Here is a 17,326-nt window from a genome sequence, read left to right as displayed (position 1 = left end):
GGGTACTAAGATTCTAAACAATTTTCTTAATTGTCTGTTTAGGATGGAGTCTAGGGATAATATTGCAAATGTTAGTGGTCGTAATAGTGAGGGGGCTAGCCATGAGGTTGGCAATGACTCCACAGTGGTACTTCGTGACTTCGCCCACCAATTTATGGTGGAGATCATGTGGACTTCTAGGGGGCAGGATCGTCCCACGACTGAACTGGGAGGTTCTATTGATTAGTTCACCAGACTGAAGCCTCCTACTTTTGTGGGGAGTATAGACGCAATCCGAGCAGAGAACTGGATTCAGGAAATTGAGAAAATCTTGGCTGTTCTACATTGCACGGATGAGCAGAAGGTGCTATATGCGATGTTCAAGTTGACAGACGAGGCGGAGAGATGGTGGGAATCGGTAAGGATGCTGGAGGAGCAGAGGCCAGTATAGGTGGCGATGACATGGGACCATTTCAGAGAGGTGTTCTTTGAGCGATACTTTCCAGCCATTGTCAAGAATGCTAAGATGGAGGAGTTCATGGTCCTGACTTAGGGTGTAATGACCTGCTTAACCTATCAAATAATAAGCATATTTAAATATATGATCAATCCAACCCGTGGGAAATGGGGATAGAGCAGTCATAAACAGTGAAAACCTAAGCAGCAGTAAGTATAAAATTATAACCATCCAACCATAAAACATAATACCAGAGTCTACTTACACCAAAATAACATACATATATGTTCAATCTCCCATAGCATTCCAAATACAACTAGGATCTCACAATAAAATAATCCTGATCCTAGTACAAAATCTTACCCTCCTAGTAGGGTAACTTAACAAACTCAACGGTGGCCACGACCCGCTAGTCTCTTAGGGTCTCCTAAAAAATTAATTAAATTCGGGGGTGAGTCACTTCTCAGTAAGGGAAAATAAACTAAATATAGTTGTGTGGCAACATGAACATTTAATGCAATTATACATATATAGTACATTTTATATATCTGTAAACATTCATCATATCGTACTGAATAATCATATACTTTCATATTTGCTAATAAATCATATCACTCATAAAACGTCTGTTATAGCTGATAATACTGAAAACATACCCAGGATGAATAGCTAACTGGTGTCATATATTACCCCCCATGACGGGTTGTGCAGCTTGAAGGCAGGACCCGACAATGGCTGGCCGACCACTGCCAAGTCAAAAATGTCTGTAAGTACGATAGGCCCGCCACACCCTGGTCCGAACTGCCAGGTGGACGTCTACACTCTATACTGAAAGCCACATCGACTATCCATCTCTCGCCCCCTTGTGGGGTGGTTAACACCAATCTGATAATAGATATCTGATCTATAAGCTACGGTACCGAGCTCCAAAAACTGAACTAAACTAACATCTGGGTTCTGATAACATATAATACATGATATTATAGCATTTTCATAATTGCATAATACGGCCTCGTGCCGAAAATCATTTCATAAATACGGCTTTGCACCAAACATCATTTCATAAATACGGCCTCGCGCCGAATATTTCATAAATACGGCCTCATGCCAAACATTTCATAAATACGGCCTCGTGCTGAAATCATTTCATACATATCATTTTGAAAATAATCAATTATCATGTACTTATCAAAATCATCATAATATACTGTATCTTTTCATAACTCCTGAAAACATGCTTTATTCGTAAAATTTGTCATATCATTACTTTTCATGAAAAATAACATCCATGCCACACAAGTTGAATAATTCTGTACATTTCATTCTAAAATCACATTTTCCTTATAATAGCAGTATTTTCCCAATAACATACATTTTCTCAATAATATTCAGATATCATGCATGCTTTCCTAAAAATTAATTTACCGATAAATAATAATAATTTGCGTGGAAAATAACTGCTTTAGTTTATTCTCTCACCTGACAACTAAAAAGCCCCTATGAATTCCTGGACTCACACCTCACACCTGTATGATTTCCTGATCAATACCCTAAAAATGAAAACTCTCAGTACTAAATTTCAGTATTTTCACGTGAAAAAGCCTTACCTTGACTCGGGAATGAATTTCAACTTGCTCCTACCAATGATCCGCTCCAGTAAAAATGGAGAGAGCTTCCCTAGGAGCGTCGTGGTGGCCTCCAATCGTCGATCCATGAATGACGGAGCCGAAATCGAAGAGAAAAAAGAGAGAAACAGTGGGAGAGAGAGAGAGAGAGAGAGAGAGAGAGAGAGAGAGAGAGAGAGAGAGAGATTTCTATTTTTCTATGTTAAAAATTCGATTTTCAGCTATTTATAAGGCTGGATTTGTTGACGAGACACGTCACCTCGTCAACGAGTCCTGTAGAAAGTTCATCGACGAACCTGAACCCTCGTCGATGAATTTCAGACTTCTGAAAAAATCCTCTCTCGGTATCTTCTCGTTGACAAAACTTGGCTTCGTCGACGAGGCCCTCTTATATCCTCGTCGACGAATCTCCTGTGTTCATCGACGAGGACTTGATAAATTTCCTCAATTATTACTCCAAAAATGCAATGTTGTCGACGAACGCGAAGAAGTCTACTGCCTCCTTCTGTTTCCGTTTCCATTTCCCTTCCTCTCTATTTAAATACCATTTTTATTATTCGGGTCAATACATAGGGGTAGCAGATAGCTCAGCAGTATCCAACCAAATTCATGGAGCTGTTGCGCTTTGCTCCGTTTATGGTATTGGATGAGGCGAGGAAAGCTTGAAAGTTTGAGAGGGGTCTAAAGAAGGAGATTCGAAAGTAGATAGCAATACTGCAGATACAGGCTTTTGCTACTTTGGTGGATAAAGCCACTGTGGCAGAGGAGAGCCTACAGGGGGATTCAGAGCTCCAGAATCCGAAGAAGAGGCCGATGCCTTCCAGTTCTTATTCAGGTGCGAGGCAGGGCACTTGGAAGAAATATAGAGGTGACGGAGGCCAGCAGCGAGAGACTGGGGGTGGTACGTCTCAGGGTACTACATCTTCCTTTACTTGTCCTACATGTGGCAAGCAACATGTGGGGAAGTGCATGTGGGGATCAGGTGTTTGCTATCGGTGTGGTAAGTCAGGGCATATGGTGTGTGAGTGCGGCACGTCGGGGAGTAATGCACCCCTACAATAGCCATCTCAGGTAGGTGCTTAGGCACCACGTGGCGGATATCAGACAGGTACAACCCAAGTAAGGGTGTATTCCCTAACTCCTGGTGATGCAGAGGACACAGGAGACGTGTGACATGTAATATTTATATGTTTTTAAATAAAGATGTGGTATAATTTGTTAAATTATGTGGGTTAAAGGCACAACTGTTAGATGTAGAATTAGTAGTGGCTACACCGTCAGGGTTAATAGTCATATGTATTAGGGTGATTCAGGATTTTCCCGTAGAGATTCAGGGGAGAGTACTACCAGTCAGTTTGATTGTGTTTGATATGCATGACTTCCATATCATTCTAGGGATGGACTGGCTAGCAGCCAGTTATGCCAACATCGATTGCCACAGGAGAGAAGTAGTATTCAGACCTCCCAAGGAGTAGGAATTCAAGTTTGTAGGGTCGTGTGTGCGCTTTGCACCACCTATCCTTTCAGCTATTCCGACTAGAAGGTTACTGCTGGAGGGATGCCGGAGGTATCTGGCATTTGAAAAAGAAACGTCGAGAGAAGAACTTAAGCTGGAGGAGATTCTCATGGTAAGTGAGTTCCCATATGTGTTCACAGAGGACTTGCCGAGATTGCCTCCTAATCGTGAGGTGGAGTTCGCTATAGAGTTAACTCCAAGCAGAACACCAATATCGAAAGCTCTTGATTGAAAGCTCCATATCATATGGATCACGGCTCAATAGAGCACCATATTCATAACCAAGACCGCGAATCAATAGAGCACTATGTACGTATCCAAGATTACGGCTCAACAGAGCACCATGTACGTATCCAAGATCGCGGCTCAACAAAGCACCATATACGTAATCAAGATCGCGGCTCAATAGAGCACCATATATGTATCCAAGATCGCGGCTCAACAGAGCATCATATACGTAATCAAGACCGCAGCTCAATAGAGCACCATGTACGTATCCAAGATTGTGGCTCAACAGAACACCATATACGTAATACTTGCGGTTCGTACACCACCGTAACTATTCATAGTATATACTTTCTTTTCATCCATTCCAGAAAACAATATAAAACCATAACATTTCCAGTACAACATCATAAAAATCCCAACAAGTTTAATAACAATTTTTATTCTCATACCACACGATTTGACTGATAAATCATAATATAATAATTGTCCAGGAGAAATATATTTCGTTGAAAACAAGGATATGATTAATTTCACCTATTATCAAATCCCTGCAGTTTAATTTAATCCCAAAATTATTCCCAAAAACCCAATCTGATCAAATACTAGTAGTTTAATCCCAAAAATATTTTTAAAATAAAATTTGAATGTAAATATAATTAATTTCACATACTCAATTTAAATTTGGCATATTTTAAATAACACAAATGTAATTCAATTCACGTACTCAAATTTAATCGGGAATATTTTTAAAATAAACCTAACATAATCTATTCCCCTTTCCTTAGCACTGGAGTGGTGTTTACGACGTTCAAACGATGAATCCACTCCGGTTAAAATGTTCAGGAGCAGAGTTAGGACCCGAATATGATGTTTGTTTTTCGATTTGGCCGGGAAATAGCCGAGAATTTTATATATATATATATATATATATATATATATAGAGAGAGAGAGAGAGAGAGAGAGAGAGAGAGAGAGAGAGATTGCTTCACCGCCTAGTGGGGGGGTCTCTCAAGAAACCAAATTTCCTTTCCTGAAGCCAGAAGCTTTGGAAAAGTTTACTTATATATATATATATATATATATCTTATTCCAATAAGTTTTTGTTATCATCATAATACTATTCATTTTATTTGTTTATTTAATTAAATAAATAAATATAATATTATTATTTTATTTTATTTTATTTTTTTTAGAATTACATTTACACATATTATTTTTGGCGTTGTTACAATATAGGTTTTGGATACAAGTGCTTGATTAAATAAAATTCATTTTAATTATATTTGTTTATTTCTAACATTCATGCATTTAAATGTCATATATATATATATATATGATTGTGTACATAACAATTTTTTTGACAAGTATTGTAAAAGATTAAGATATTAGATGTTTATCTCAAAAGGTGAGATATAATATGATATGGCATAAATGTTTTGTTGGTTGCATGAATTGCTTGAATTGCAGTTGCCACATTTTTTTGGTTGTCAATTTGACAAGCATACTAGCATTGTTAACGACCAAGTAATCCACTGATTGCCCTAATTCATTGTAAGGGGACTTAATGAATTAAATCATGAAATATGTTGTTGTTTTAAGTTATATCGTGTCATCAAGTAGTCTTCATTTTGAGAATCTTTTACAAAATCATAAGAGTTAATAAAAGTTTTGTTTATAATCAATATTCGAGCGCTTATATTGATTATAATTGTTTTGGTTCTAGAAAAATGGAACGATTGGTAGTTTAAATAGGATGTTGATTTGTTTAATATTAAGAATTGTGATGATCATGGTCTATTGAGTAATGGTGCACTAATCACCTTATGCTAGAATGTGGTAGATTGGTAGGGTAAGGGTAACTCTTTATAAAGGTAGTGAAGCAGAGGAAGCAGTAACTCGAGCCTTTTTTATTTCACAAGAGGAAGAAGCCCAATATTTGATCATGCATCAATTGCTTCCACAGGTGTGCCTAAGATGCTAGTCAAACCATATCTATTCTTTGTTCTAGTTTCCAGCAATTGTCATTCATACTACTTTATACATTGGCCTTCTGGTCTTAATGCATATGTTGGCTTTCTGGGTCTAATTTATATGTTGTTGTAGAGACCTCATACTCGCAATGGCGAATGCATTGGCCTTCTGGTTCTAGTTATATGTTGTTGTAGAGACCTCATACTCACAATGTCACCATATAACTTAATTGGCTCATTAGTTCCTGGCATTTGATTTGTTTACCAAAAGCCACTTGTTGACATGACATGGTTTTATTAGCCTTTTGGTGACTGGAGACGGAATCTATAGTCTCCTAATGCATGCATTCTATGCCACCAGCAGCAGAGGGAATCAAGAGATCATCCCTTTTTTGGAATGCTTAATTATACTCTTGACAGGTTGGGTACAACAGCTAGAGTGATTAATCCATCATTTATAAGGCAAATGTTTCCCTGCCACTATCTGAAAACTCTGGGGAGTTGCAGAGAAAATTTTCTCCTTGACACCATGCTAAATACTACAATATAAAATAAAATAAAATATTCACTCTGAAGATGAAAATGCTTGCATATATATTAAAAAGTTGCAGATGGTTTCACAACATTACAAGTTCTCTCCATAGAGCTCTGTGACCAGTTCCAAGATGAAGATAACTATGGATGTCAACTTATTCATGAAAATTATTTCAGAAGCATCTCGCCAAAACTCTCCAAATGCTACAGGAAAAAGCATGATCCTCATTGGTACTGGCTGGCTAGTTTACCCTCCTTCACTATGTAATTTTGTGGAGGAAAGTCTTCTCCCTTGAAGTACCTCTCCAGCATGTCCTTAACTCCTGCTGCATATCGCAACTGCACCATGTACATCCATTTACCATTTGAGCTAAAGCATGAAATATAGAAAATATGGAAGGAGCAAAAATAGAAGTAATGCAGGGAGAGGAGAAAATTAAATGACTTGAATACCTGTGCATCAATGGTGGTACCAGAAATATGTGGGGTCATAGCTTGGTTTGGCATGCTTCGCCATGGATGGTCCTTTGGAGCTGGTTGCGGAAACCAAACATCTCCACTGTAACCTGCGAATTGTGAAGTTCAAGGGAACACCAGAGAACATATTAATCAAGATGGGAGAATGAAGAGGACAGTTTTCTAGTGGCTCTGGTACCAATAAAGATATGCCTTTATATATATTTTAGTGGTTGATGGAAGTCAAGTCCCTCAGACCCCAAATAACAATTTTTGTTTTTTTGGGGTATGTTGAATCCTGTGATTGGTTTTCAAATTTTTAAAAAATGGATGTAATTTTTTAAGGTCAGGTTGGAACCTGGAACCGTGATCAGTATAACCACCATATTTGTTGCAGTCCACTTTATTTAATATGCCTTAAAAAAATAAATGTCTTCAAAACAATCCAAGGATTTCAGAACAAAGTTACCTGCAATGTGTCCACTGGCACACGCATCAGCAACTGCTTGTGTATCCATTATTGCTCCTCGAGCATTGTTAACAATTAAAACTCCCTTCTTCAGTTTTGCAATCTTTTCCTTGTTGAACATCCCTCTGAACAAAAGGTTTGATATTCAGTTATATTTAGCTCACATGCTAGTCCATGACAATAAAATGATGACAAAAGGTTACTCCGTAATGTGTAATATACACAATATGGTAGAATACAGGGAAGGTTGAAATATTACATAATATAGCAAATCTTCAGCAATGGCTTTTGTCACAAAACCATAGTATTAGAACACCATATCTTGCAACCCAATGGATTTTTTTGCTTTTTCAACAAGCCGAGGTGAATGGATCAGTTGCCTCTCTATATTGCAATAATACTTGGATTAAACACAGGAAAATGGAACTAAAAAATGGAAAAATGGAACTAAAAAACGGAACTAACTTCTTGAAATTCTTTAATCAATATCAAATAGATGCTAATTGAGCGAGAAAAACTTTGCTCTAAAATTTGGCACTTTAAATTTAGAAATTCCTATAAAACACAAAAACGTGGTGGAGGGGCTCACCAATCTATATGATTTATCGGTTGCTCACACCATTAATGGCTCCTCACTCAAGTTAGCATCATCATGAGTTTTTTATTCGTTGCCAATAAAGAAGTTATGACCTGTTGGGGGATCGGCCCAATTCAAACAACACACGCGCCAAAAATAGGAAGAGCAATCACAAACGAGACAAGATTTAACGTGGTTCGGCACATCAATAGCCTACATCCACGGAATGCATACACTCATCCACTTATGGCAAATACAAATTGGATTACAACAATGGCTAGCACAACCCTAGCCCAAACACCCTCTCTAACACAAGATTTGCCTCACACTTGCAACCACACTTGTTGCACTCTTCACAACTCTCTTCACGCTTGTTTGTCTTACCACACCATACACTACTCACATACACACACTTATATAGTCATCAATGGTAGGTGGGAAGGACCGTAGGTGGAGATGAGAGTAAAATGGGGTGGGCGGTGGGTGGAGGTGGGTTGGTGTATTGCCTACTCCATTAGGAGCTACACCCTAACATGACCATCAACTAGATGCCCCTAAATTTATCTAATGCCAACGCCAATTGCAGGTATCAGGAGATGAGATAAATTTCATATTTCTTAAATACTACGGGAAACATATCTATCACAAAGCAGAAAATTAGTCTGTGTGCCACAGGTAAGTGCATATATAAAAACAAAGCGAATTATCAACAAATAACGCTAGGCACTAGGCACGAGCGAAATCCTTACTTTGTTTTCTCTGTAAGGGGTGTGTTTATGACAATTATGTCACATTTCGGAAGCATAGCATCAAGATCCTCCTCAAACTTTGCGCCAGTCTGATTCTCCAGCTCTGGGTCCATCTTGATACGGTCATGATAGAGGAGATTACAGTTAAAAGGTTTCAATCTCTGGAGTAAAAGTCTTCCAATACGACCAGCACCTACAGTTCCCACTGTCTTTCCCTCAAGATCATAAGCCTTGTGAGCAATACCTGCAACATTCCATTCACCTTTGATAACCTGATGGTATCCAGGTAAGAAATTCCGGACTAGAATAAGGATTCTCATGAGCTCGTCTTCAGCAACTGAGACAACATTGCTTCCTGTGACTTCTGCAACTGTTAACCCAGCAGCAGCTGCAGCATTCAGATCAATATGATCGGAGCCAATTCCAGCCGTGAGAAGCAGTTGCAAATTTTTGGCCTTCTTAATCCTTTCAGCAGTAACATATGCCGGATGGAAGGGAGTAGTTATAAGAACATGCAGATCAGGAATATGTTTTTCAAGCTCTGCAACAGGGACATACAAGCGTAAGAAGATCACATTTTAGATTTTAGAAAACTTAGGAATCATGTACAGGCTTGCATGGACATTCCAAACAACAATTACAATTACCGTATCACAAGAGTTACAGTTTAACAAAGCAGTCTACCAACTTATGTGAAGTGGAGAATCTGGCCATATGATAATTATTCTCAATATCAGAACCAAGAACTATAATATTGGGGCATTAATAAAGATCAAAGAACCAATATTATGGAAAGTTATGTAGTATTTTAAGTTATTTGAAATGTTAAATTAATGACATAATGTTGTTGACAGGGAGCTCTCTAAATCATGGTTCCTTGTAATCTATTCAGACACTTTAATATTCCTGAAGAACAAATATTAGTTTTAATCATTTGTAACAAATATTGAGCGCCTAAGGAATATGTTTTTCAAGCTCTGCAACAGGGACATACAAGTGCAAGAAGATCACATTTTAGATTTTAGAAAACTTAGGAATCATGTACAGGCTTGCATGGACATTCCAAACAACAATTACAATTACCGTATCACAAGAGTTACAGTTCTAATAAAGCAGTCTACCAACTTATGTGAAGTGGAGAATCTGGCCATATGATAATTATTCTCAATATCAGAACCAAGAACTATAATATTGGGGCATTAATAAAGATCAAAGAACCAATATTATGGAAAGTTATGTAGTATTTTAAGTTATTTGAAATGTTAAATTAATGACATAATGTTGTTGACAGGGAGCTCTCTAAATCATGGTTCCTTGTAATCTATTCAGACCCTTTAACATTCCTGAAGAACAAATATTAGTTTTAATCATTTGTAACAAATATTGAGCGCCAATTATGTACTAGTTCCAAATTCCATTCCCCTGTATTTTTCCAGCATTCTTCACAAACTAGTCTATAACTAAGATTGTGCTTGGGAGCATAGATTTTTGACACTGGATTTGTATTTGTTTTGATTCATGAAAATGCAAATTTGTTCTAAGTTTTGTCCAAGATCCCCAACTCCGATCTCCCAAATGGAGTAAGAATAAAACCTGGACCAGATTGGCCAATCCAATCAGGTTCAACCAAAATCAGCCTGTCCAGTTCAGGTGACTGCTGACCCGGTTGAAAACCAGACAACCTGCTATAACCAGGGTCGGTTCTGGGTTGACTTTTTTTTTCACAGAGAGAGAGAGAGAGACAATTCCCACAAAGCATTAAAGCACTCAATGGGAGGGAGAGAGACACTATTGAAATGAAATGGAGAGGGGGATTATGCTCGAAAAATTATGATTCAACAAAATTATCCCCTTTTAAACATTTTAATTAAATAGGGAAATGAGATTTTCTTTTAATGCCTTATCTTTCATTTTGACTTTTAAAAGGAAAAAGGGATTTTGGTTAGAAGCAAGGGGTGGTCGTATCTTGGTGGAGTGATTATTTTTAAAAAGGAAAGAAGTTAAGTATACAAATAAAAATAAAAAATAAAAAAATATACGAAATATATTTAATTATTAATTGTACACATTTTTATTTCTAAATGTTTAATATAAAATATGTATAATTAGTTTTACTAACCACAGTCTGGTCCTTCTTTGTCATCGGTGACAATGTATTGATGACCTTGTGATTCCAGCCACTCACGGATGCCCAAGGCCCCCTCCACACACCCCACAAAATTGGGATTCATGGCTGCATACTCATTGGCCTTGTAGAAAACCCCAACTATCTTTTTGCTTCCTGGAGACGCCTGTTTCATCACAGTGATCAGTGAGAAAATGTGATCGCTTCAACTGTGCAAGCAAGAATAACTGCAAGGATTTACAGAAGGAAACAGATCGATTGTTCATCTTTTATGGAAGAAAAAAGAAGCAATCATTCAAACATCAACCGCAGAATTAGATTAGTTGTGCTTCTACTGAACATTTGGTACATTGATTATGGCTTAATCTTCTTATCGATTTTCAGAAGAAATTTTGCTGATTTTTTTTTTTTCTAATTACATAGGAATTTTAACCACCAAAAAGCCCTTCCAATCGGTCCCTAGTGCAACACCAAATCTACGAATTAGCATGCTCTGTCCCCAGGTCTTGCTCATCGAGGCCTGCGGACACAGCTTCTGTACATCAATTCAACGTTCGGTCAACTCGACTCCATCTCTATTACCATTCACAATCTCTGCTGAATCACAGAGAAATCTCATCATGTACGGGCTCATAGAGGGAACACTCACCATCTACCATGATGGATTTGACTTAAAATCCAAAACAAAATACACTAAAATTCAAGGAAAAAAAAAAAATAATCATCAATTTGTAAATACCAAATATGGTCTTTGTGTGTGTCACAATATTATCAACAGAATCCCCATATAAATCAACTTTTCAGTTTTCACAAGACGACGCTGCCAAACACACCCACTCCACCCCCACCCAGCATGCTCACGACTCAGTCTCACCAATTTTCCTCAGTTTCCATACCCGTCCAAACATAAAAGCACTTCATCCAAACACCAAAAACTTCAAACTTGAGAAGATCAGACAAAAACAAACAGAAAGATTGGGGAACAAAGACAACGAACTTCGTAGACTAGTTAAACAAAATTTCATAAATTATATGTGACTGATTCAAGAAAAAGAGGCAGAATCAACTAATCACTTGCTCTGTGTGTGTGGATGGATTAGGATGTATTTATTAAATTGTGCTTACATGAAGGTCCCTAGAGAGGACAACTGATGAACCTGCATTGCCTGAGGAAGCAAAAGTTCGGACAGCAGACGCAGCAGCACGCTTCATCGCCATCTTGATTATTTTCTCGCCTTCCAAACAGCAAAAAGAAAAAAGAGACCAGCAAATGCAAAATCAAGCCGATTATGAATCGGAGAAGAAAGGGGGGCAGAGTGCTTTCTCCCGCAGGGGTCAGCTATAAATGGGCAAATAGCAAAATCCCTCTTTATTTTCTCCACTCCCTTAGTCCGTTTCCCCCCACGTGCACTCGCCCCTCCACTCTGCACCGTCCGATTGGTTATTAAACGGCCCCACAAAAACCTAATCCAACGGTTTGTAATTGCGTTAATTCACGTGACGTGACGTGGCGGCTATTAATAGAATTCGGACAGCTGACGGGACGACGGTAAGGGTATTTTGGTAAATTCGTTCCTTGCACAGTTGGCAGAACTGTAGAAGGATATGGACGAATGGAACTGTGCTGCTTTGACGGTGACTTTGAATACAGTAGAATGTCGGACGTGGCATGGACGTGTCAAAAATAATTGCTAAGGTCCCACCCGGCGTAGTGGCTGCCTGGGGAGGGTAGCCGCCTACGTGGCGAGCAGATATTGGGAGTTTTTAAATTTATTATTGACGTGTGCAAGCCAGCAAAGATATGATAATAAAATTTAAGTGGATCGATAATGTATGGGAGCGGGTGATGATAATGGGGCAGCGGGTCCCTTTCATTTTTATTAATTAAAAAAATTTGTGTGTTTTCTTTTTATTTAAAAAAAAAGTATTTTCGTGCTATTATTATTATTTTGAAAATTATTATTGTTGTTATTATTATTTTTTATTTAAATGTTATAAATTTTATACCTATATTTATTTTGTTTAAAGGGGCAAAGTTTCAATCTTTTTTTTTTCTTTTCATACGAGACTTAGCATAAGAAAAATAAAATTATTTTTAAAAAAAGGGAAGATAATAATTTTAATTTTTTTAAATTTTTTTAAATTTTCTTATTTTGACTATGTTAATTACATGTAAACATAAATAGGATCGAAGATTTGAATTCATTAGCTATTAAAAGTTTTTTTTTAAACTTGTCATTGTATTGTCAACAAACTCAAATTGTATCTAATTAATAATGATAAATGATTTATTTAGAAAATACTTTAGTAGCTTATGGATTAATAAAATCAAATAAATGTAAGAGGGGAATCGATCCGAGAGTGGAATTTGCGTTATTACATTCTCTGGTTGAAACAAGGAATGATATATTAGAATGTGAATTTCATTACAATATTTGTTATCACATATAATAAATTTACCGTTTTAAATTTGGACAAATGTTTGGTATATATTCAAATTACCATTTTGTTTTTTTAGCTTTTAAATGATAATAAATCCTTAAAATGTGGTCAAATTAGTGTTATGTACAACCCAAGCTTTTGGCTTCCAATTAAAAAAAATTAAATATTCAAGAGTAAAATGTAGAGTACAATTTAGCAACGTCACGATAGATCATATCATGCGACCTTACAAAGTAAAAATTAGTAAATAAATAAAACACTATGAATATAAGATTGTTAACATCAGATTCTATTCAGACTGCCCCAAATAAAAAGAATTGAAGAAGATGGGGTAAAATAGGTAAAACACATATAACATGGAGCTTGTTAACTTTGGTGCAATCTGGGGGGTGAATTAAAGATTTAAAAATTCCTCCACTAGGTTCAACTAATCTAGCAACAGTATTATACAACGTAGGGTCTTTGTAAAATAAACTCAATTTTCCCAAGCAAATATGTATGCAAATATTTAAAGCAATTAAAACATTCATAACAATTGAAGTACTAGCATAAATGTAGGGAATTGAAAGTGCAGAAATTAAACAGAGAGCTGACACAAAATATGTTATCAGGGTTTGGCCAATACTATCTACGTCTCTGTCTTGGCTCACAAGTATAAGGATTCCACTATGCCTCACTTAACGGGTGGAGCTGCACCGATTACAACACCTTACCATGATGGTGCACCTAACTTTCCTAACCAAGTCAAAGCCAATCCTGGACATTTCACAGGGCAAGTCTCCAGGGCCGGCTCTTGATAATATGGGGCCCTAGGCAAATAATTTATTCAAGGACCCTTAATATTTTGTTTAATTTTTATTTTTATTTAAAATTAATTTTTCTAACTTTTTGATATGCAAAATCACTAATTAAAGTTTTATATTCAGGATTTTCAAGTATTAGCTAGTAGTTGGTTATTTAATTTTTGGTCAAATAACTTACAATAAAAACAAAATACTCTATCTAAATCTTTAGAATATATAAGCCATTTTCTATCATGTTTCTCTTTATTTGATAATTTTTGAATATAATATATATTTGAAAAATGTCTTGAATTTTCATCTTTTGGAAAAATTAAATCATTATCCCTAATAGGATCTTTTTCAACTAGTAAATTTCGTAATTTAGTATCTATATTTTCCCAATATTTTGAATCATAAATATTATCATCATTATTTATTTATTTTTTCTTCTATATTGTTAAAATGTCTTTCAAAAGAAATATCATTAGTTAACATTTCCTGTATATCAATGTTATCTTTATCACTATTATTATTATTATTATTATTATTATTATATTAGATTCTAATTCCATCTCTGGAATTGATTGCTCGTTTTTTGGAGGATTTTCATCTTACTCATTTATATTTTGCTTAGAATTAAAAATAAATTTATCAAGAGCTCCCTTTTGAGATGACACTAATTTTTCTTCTTTTTTTTCTTTATTTGTTCATATTTTCTCGTTGACATAATTAAATTTCAAAATTAACACTAACTATAAATTGACAAATTATGTAAACAAATAAAAATAAATTTAATAAATCTATAAAAATAGTAGATTGAAACAATATAACCTGATTATTATTATTATTGCAAATCGATTGGCGAGCAAGACTTTAGAGATATCGGATTCTTGCCGGATACAACGCTATAATCTCAAAGCTTCCAAAATCTAAGAAAAAAAAAAATTCAGAGTGAAAATAATATACAAACATTAAAATAAAAATTAGAGTTGATGAAAATTACATAGAATCGGAGGCCCGAAAATGATGAACACAATAGTTGGAACAAAAATCATAAAAAAAACCAAGAGATGAGAGTGTGAGAGATGAAAAAAAATTTTTAAAGAGACTAAGAGAGAGAGATGGGAGTAATAGATAATTTGAAATACAATAAAATTGTTAGTTGAGAAATATAAGACATGAAAAAAAAAAGAATTAAATTGTATTTATTTTATATTTTAAAATATAATTTTATTATTTATTAATTAGTTGGGAAGTCAATTATGGGAATAGAACATAATAAATAATATTAATATTATTTAATTAAAAAAAATTTTGGAACTCAAAAATAATATTATTATATTAAAAAAATTGAGGGGCCCCAAAAATTTGGGGCCCCTAGGCGCCTGCCTCAATTGCCTAAAGGCACGGCCGCTCCTGCAAGTCTCCCTCTTCAGGCCTATGTCTGGAATACAACCAAATCACAATACAAGATGTGTACAAAATATATGTTTCTCAACCAAACAGATTTGTACTAGTATTAATCAATGCATACCAATAATGTAAAAACTATAAGTTCAATGGTGTATGTGTGCAATCAATACTCAAGAAATGTTTATCTCAAATTTAAGCACAAGAGTGTATATACAAGCTAATCTTTGAAATTATGTATAAATAAAAATCTCAATTACAATTTAGGGATTCAAAGATTTGTACCAAGAGTAGGAAGAATATCTCAAAAATATTTTCTCAATATCAAAGCACAAAGAAATATTCAAATATGAGCTTGTAAAAGGATTTTTGCACACACAAAAATGTGAGCTAAGGTGTCTTGCAATATGAATGCTAAGACCTACAAACTCTAAGTTTTCTCACGCAAAAGATTTATTAAATTAAATGTGGGGGGAAAACTAAGCTCAACCCTCAATCCAAAAATCAAATATACAATAAACAAGTGAGAGTTTTAGCAACAACCAACAATGAATAAAACACTCACAAAGTTTGATTTTTCAAAGGAATGACAGTATATGAGTGTATAGCGTTTGTATGAAGAAATAGGGCTTAAGAAATTTCAAAGAGTTTTTGCATAATCAATTTTCTAATTAGGTGCTAATCAAAGCAAATGAGCCCCTATATATAGATTTGCCCTATTTTATAATCATTGGGGATACATAGGATATTATTAAATTTGTTTAAAAAATATTTAGGAAAATTAACCCTATTTAATCCCTTTTAACCACGATAAAAAATTGTGCAACCCGAGAGTTTCAGGTGTCTGACCTGTGGTTTGGTCGCCCGAACAGACACATAAGAAAAAGTATGTTCTTCATGTAACGACCTTAATTTCTTAACATAAAACGTAACACAATGTATAGAAAAGTCAACTCGAACCCGTGGGTGACGGGGACACCTGTCAATCACATTGGAAACCTAAGCAGCAGTAAGTAAAAAAATCTCAAACATCCAACCATAAAACATAATACCAGAGTTTACTATATCATCAAAATATTGTTCCTATATACAACCTCCAAAAAGTCAAAATACACTAGGATCATAGAACAAAAATCTCCTAATTCTAGTTCAAGCTTACTCTTCTAGTAAGGAAGCTCCAATCACTCAACGGCGGCCCTGACCCGCCGATATCTCTGGATTTCCTGAAAATCATTTAATGTTCGGGGGTGAGACACTTCTCAGTAAGGGGAAATAAACTAAATACAGTTATGTGACAACATAAATATATATAATGTAGTCATACGTATATAATACATTTCATATATCAATGAACATACGTTAAAACATACAGAATCATCATATACTTTCATATTTTTCTAGTAACTCATATCATTCATAAATCGTCTGTTATATCCGATAATACTTAAAAACATACCCAGGATGAATAGCTAACTGATGTCATGTATTATATCCCCCATGATGGGTTGTGCAGCCCGAAGGCGGGACCCGACAATGGCTGGCCGACCACTACCGAGTCAAATATGTCTGTAAGTACGATGGGTCCGCCACACCCTGCTCTAGACTGTCAGGTGGATGTCCACACTCTATTGAAAGCTACATCGACTATCCATCTCCCACCCCCTCGTGGGGTGGTTAGCACTAATTTGAACAAAGATATCTGATCTATATAGCTACGGTACTATGCTCCTGAACTGAACTAAACTAATATTCCGGTTCTGATAACATATAGTACATGATAATATAGCGACCTCGTGCAAAACGTTTCATAATTACGGCTTCGTGCCAAACATTTCATAATTACAGCCTCGTGCCAAACATATCATAATTACGGCCTCGCGCTGAACATATCATAATTACGGCCTCGTACCGAACATATCATACATATCATTTTGAAAATAAATCAATTATCATATATTTCAAAATCATTATATACTGCATTATTACATAATTCCTGAAAACATGCTT

The 17,326-nt window shown here is 35.7% G+C and overlaps 1 protein-coding gene across 2 annotated transcripts; it reads right to left on the bottom strand.

The window, feature by feature from the left end:
• Positions 1-6,346: 6,346 nt before the first annotated feature.
• Positions 6,347-12,290, bottom strand: LOC131168005 (formate dehydrogenase, mitochondrial). 2 transcript variants are annotated; one of them, XM_058127137.1, is made up of 6 exons: positions 11,811-12,290; positions 10,680-10,851; positions 8,561-9,101; positions 7,235-7,359; positions 6,763-6,875; positions 6,347-6,648 (listed from the first exon to the last, which is right to left on the bottom strand). In XM_058127137.1, the coding sequence occupies exons 1-6, from the start codon at positions 11,901-11,903 to the stop codon at positions 6,535-6,537; spliced, it is 1,158 nt and encodes a 385-aa protein (XP_057983120.1). In that variant the 5' UTR covers positions 11,904-12,290; the 3' UTR covers positions 6,347-6,534. The 2 variants fall into 2 exon arrangements, with proteins under 2 accessions (XP_057983120.1, XP_057983119.1); XM_058127136.1 differs by having other exon boundaries at positions 6,347-6,875; positions 11,811-12,057.
• Positions 12,291-17,326: the final 5,036 nt, after the last annotated feature.

This window comes from Malania oleifera, chromosome 11 (assembly GCF_029873635.1).
Source record: "Malania oleifera isolate guangnan ecotype guangnan chromosome 11, ASM2987363v1, whole genome shotgun sequence".
Taxonomy (NCBI): Eukaryota; Viridiplantae; Streptophyta; class Magnoliopsida; order Santalales; family Ximeniaceae; genus Malania; species Malania oleifera.
This window is presented reverse-complemented; position numbering and strand designations above follow the sequence as displayed.

Excerpts from the sequence above, each read along its gene's own strand:
- LOC131168005 (XM_058127136.1), bottom strand. The coding sequence starts at position 11,903 with ATGGCGATGAAGCGTGCTGCTGCGTCTGCTGTCCGAACTTTTGCTTCC. Across the intron at positions 9,102-10,679 it reads CAAAGAAGGACCAGACTGTG|AGCTTGAAAAACATATTCCT; the intron begins GTTAGTAAAACT and ends TCCCTGTTGCAG. Across the intron at positions 6,876-7,234 it reads TGCCAGTGGACACATTGCAG|GTTACAGTGGAGATGTTTGG; the intron begins GTAACTTTGTTC and ends CACAATTCGCAG.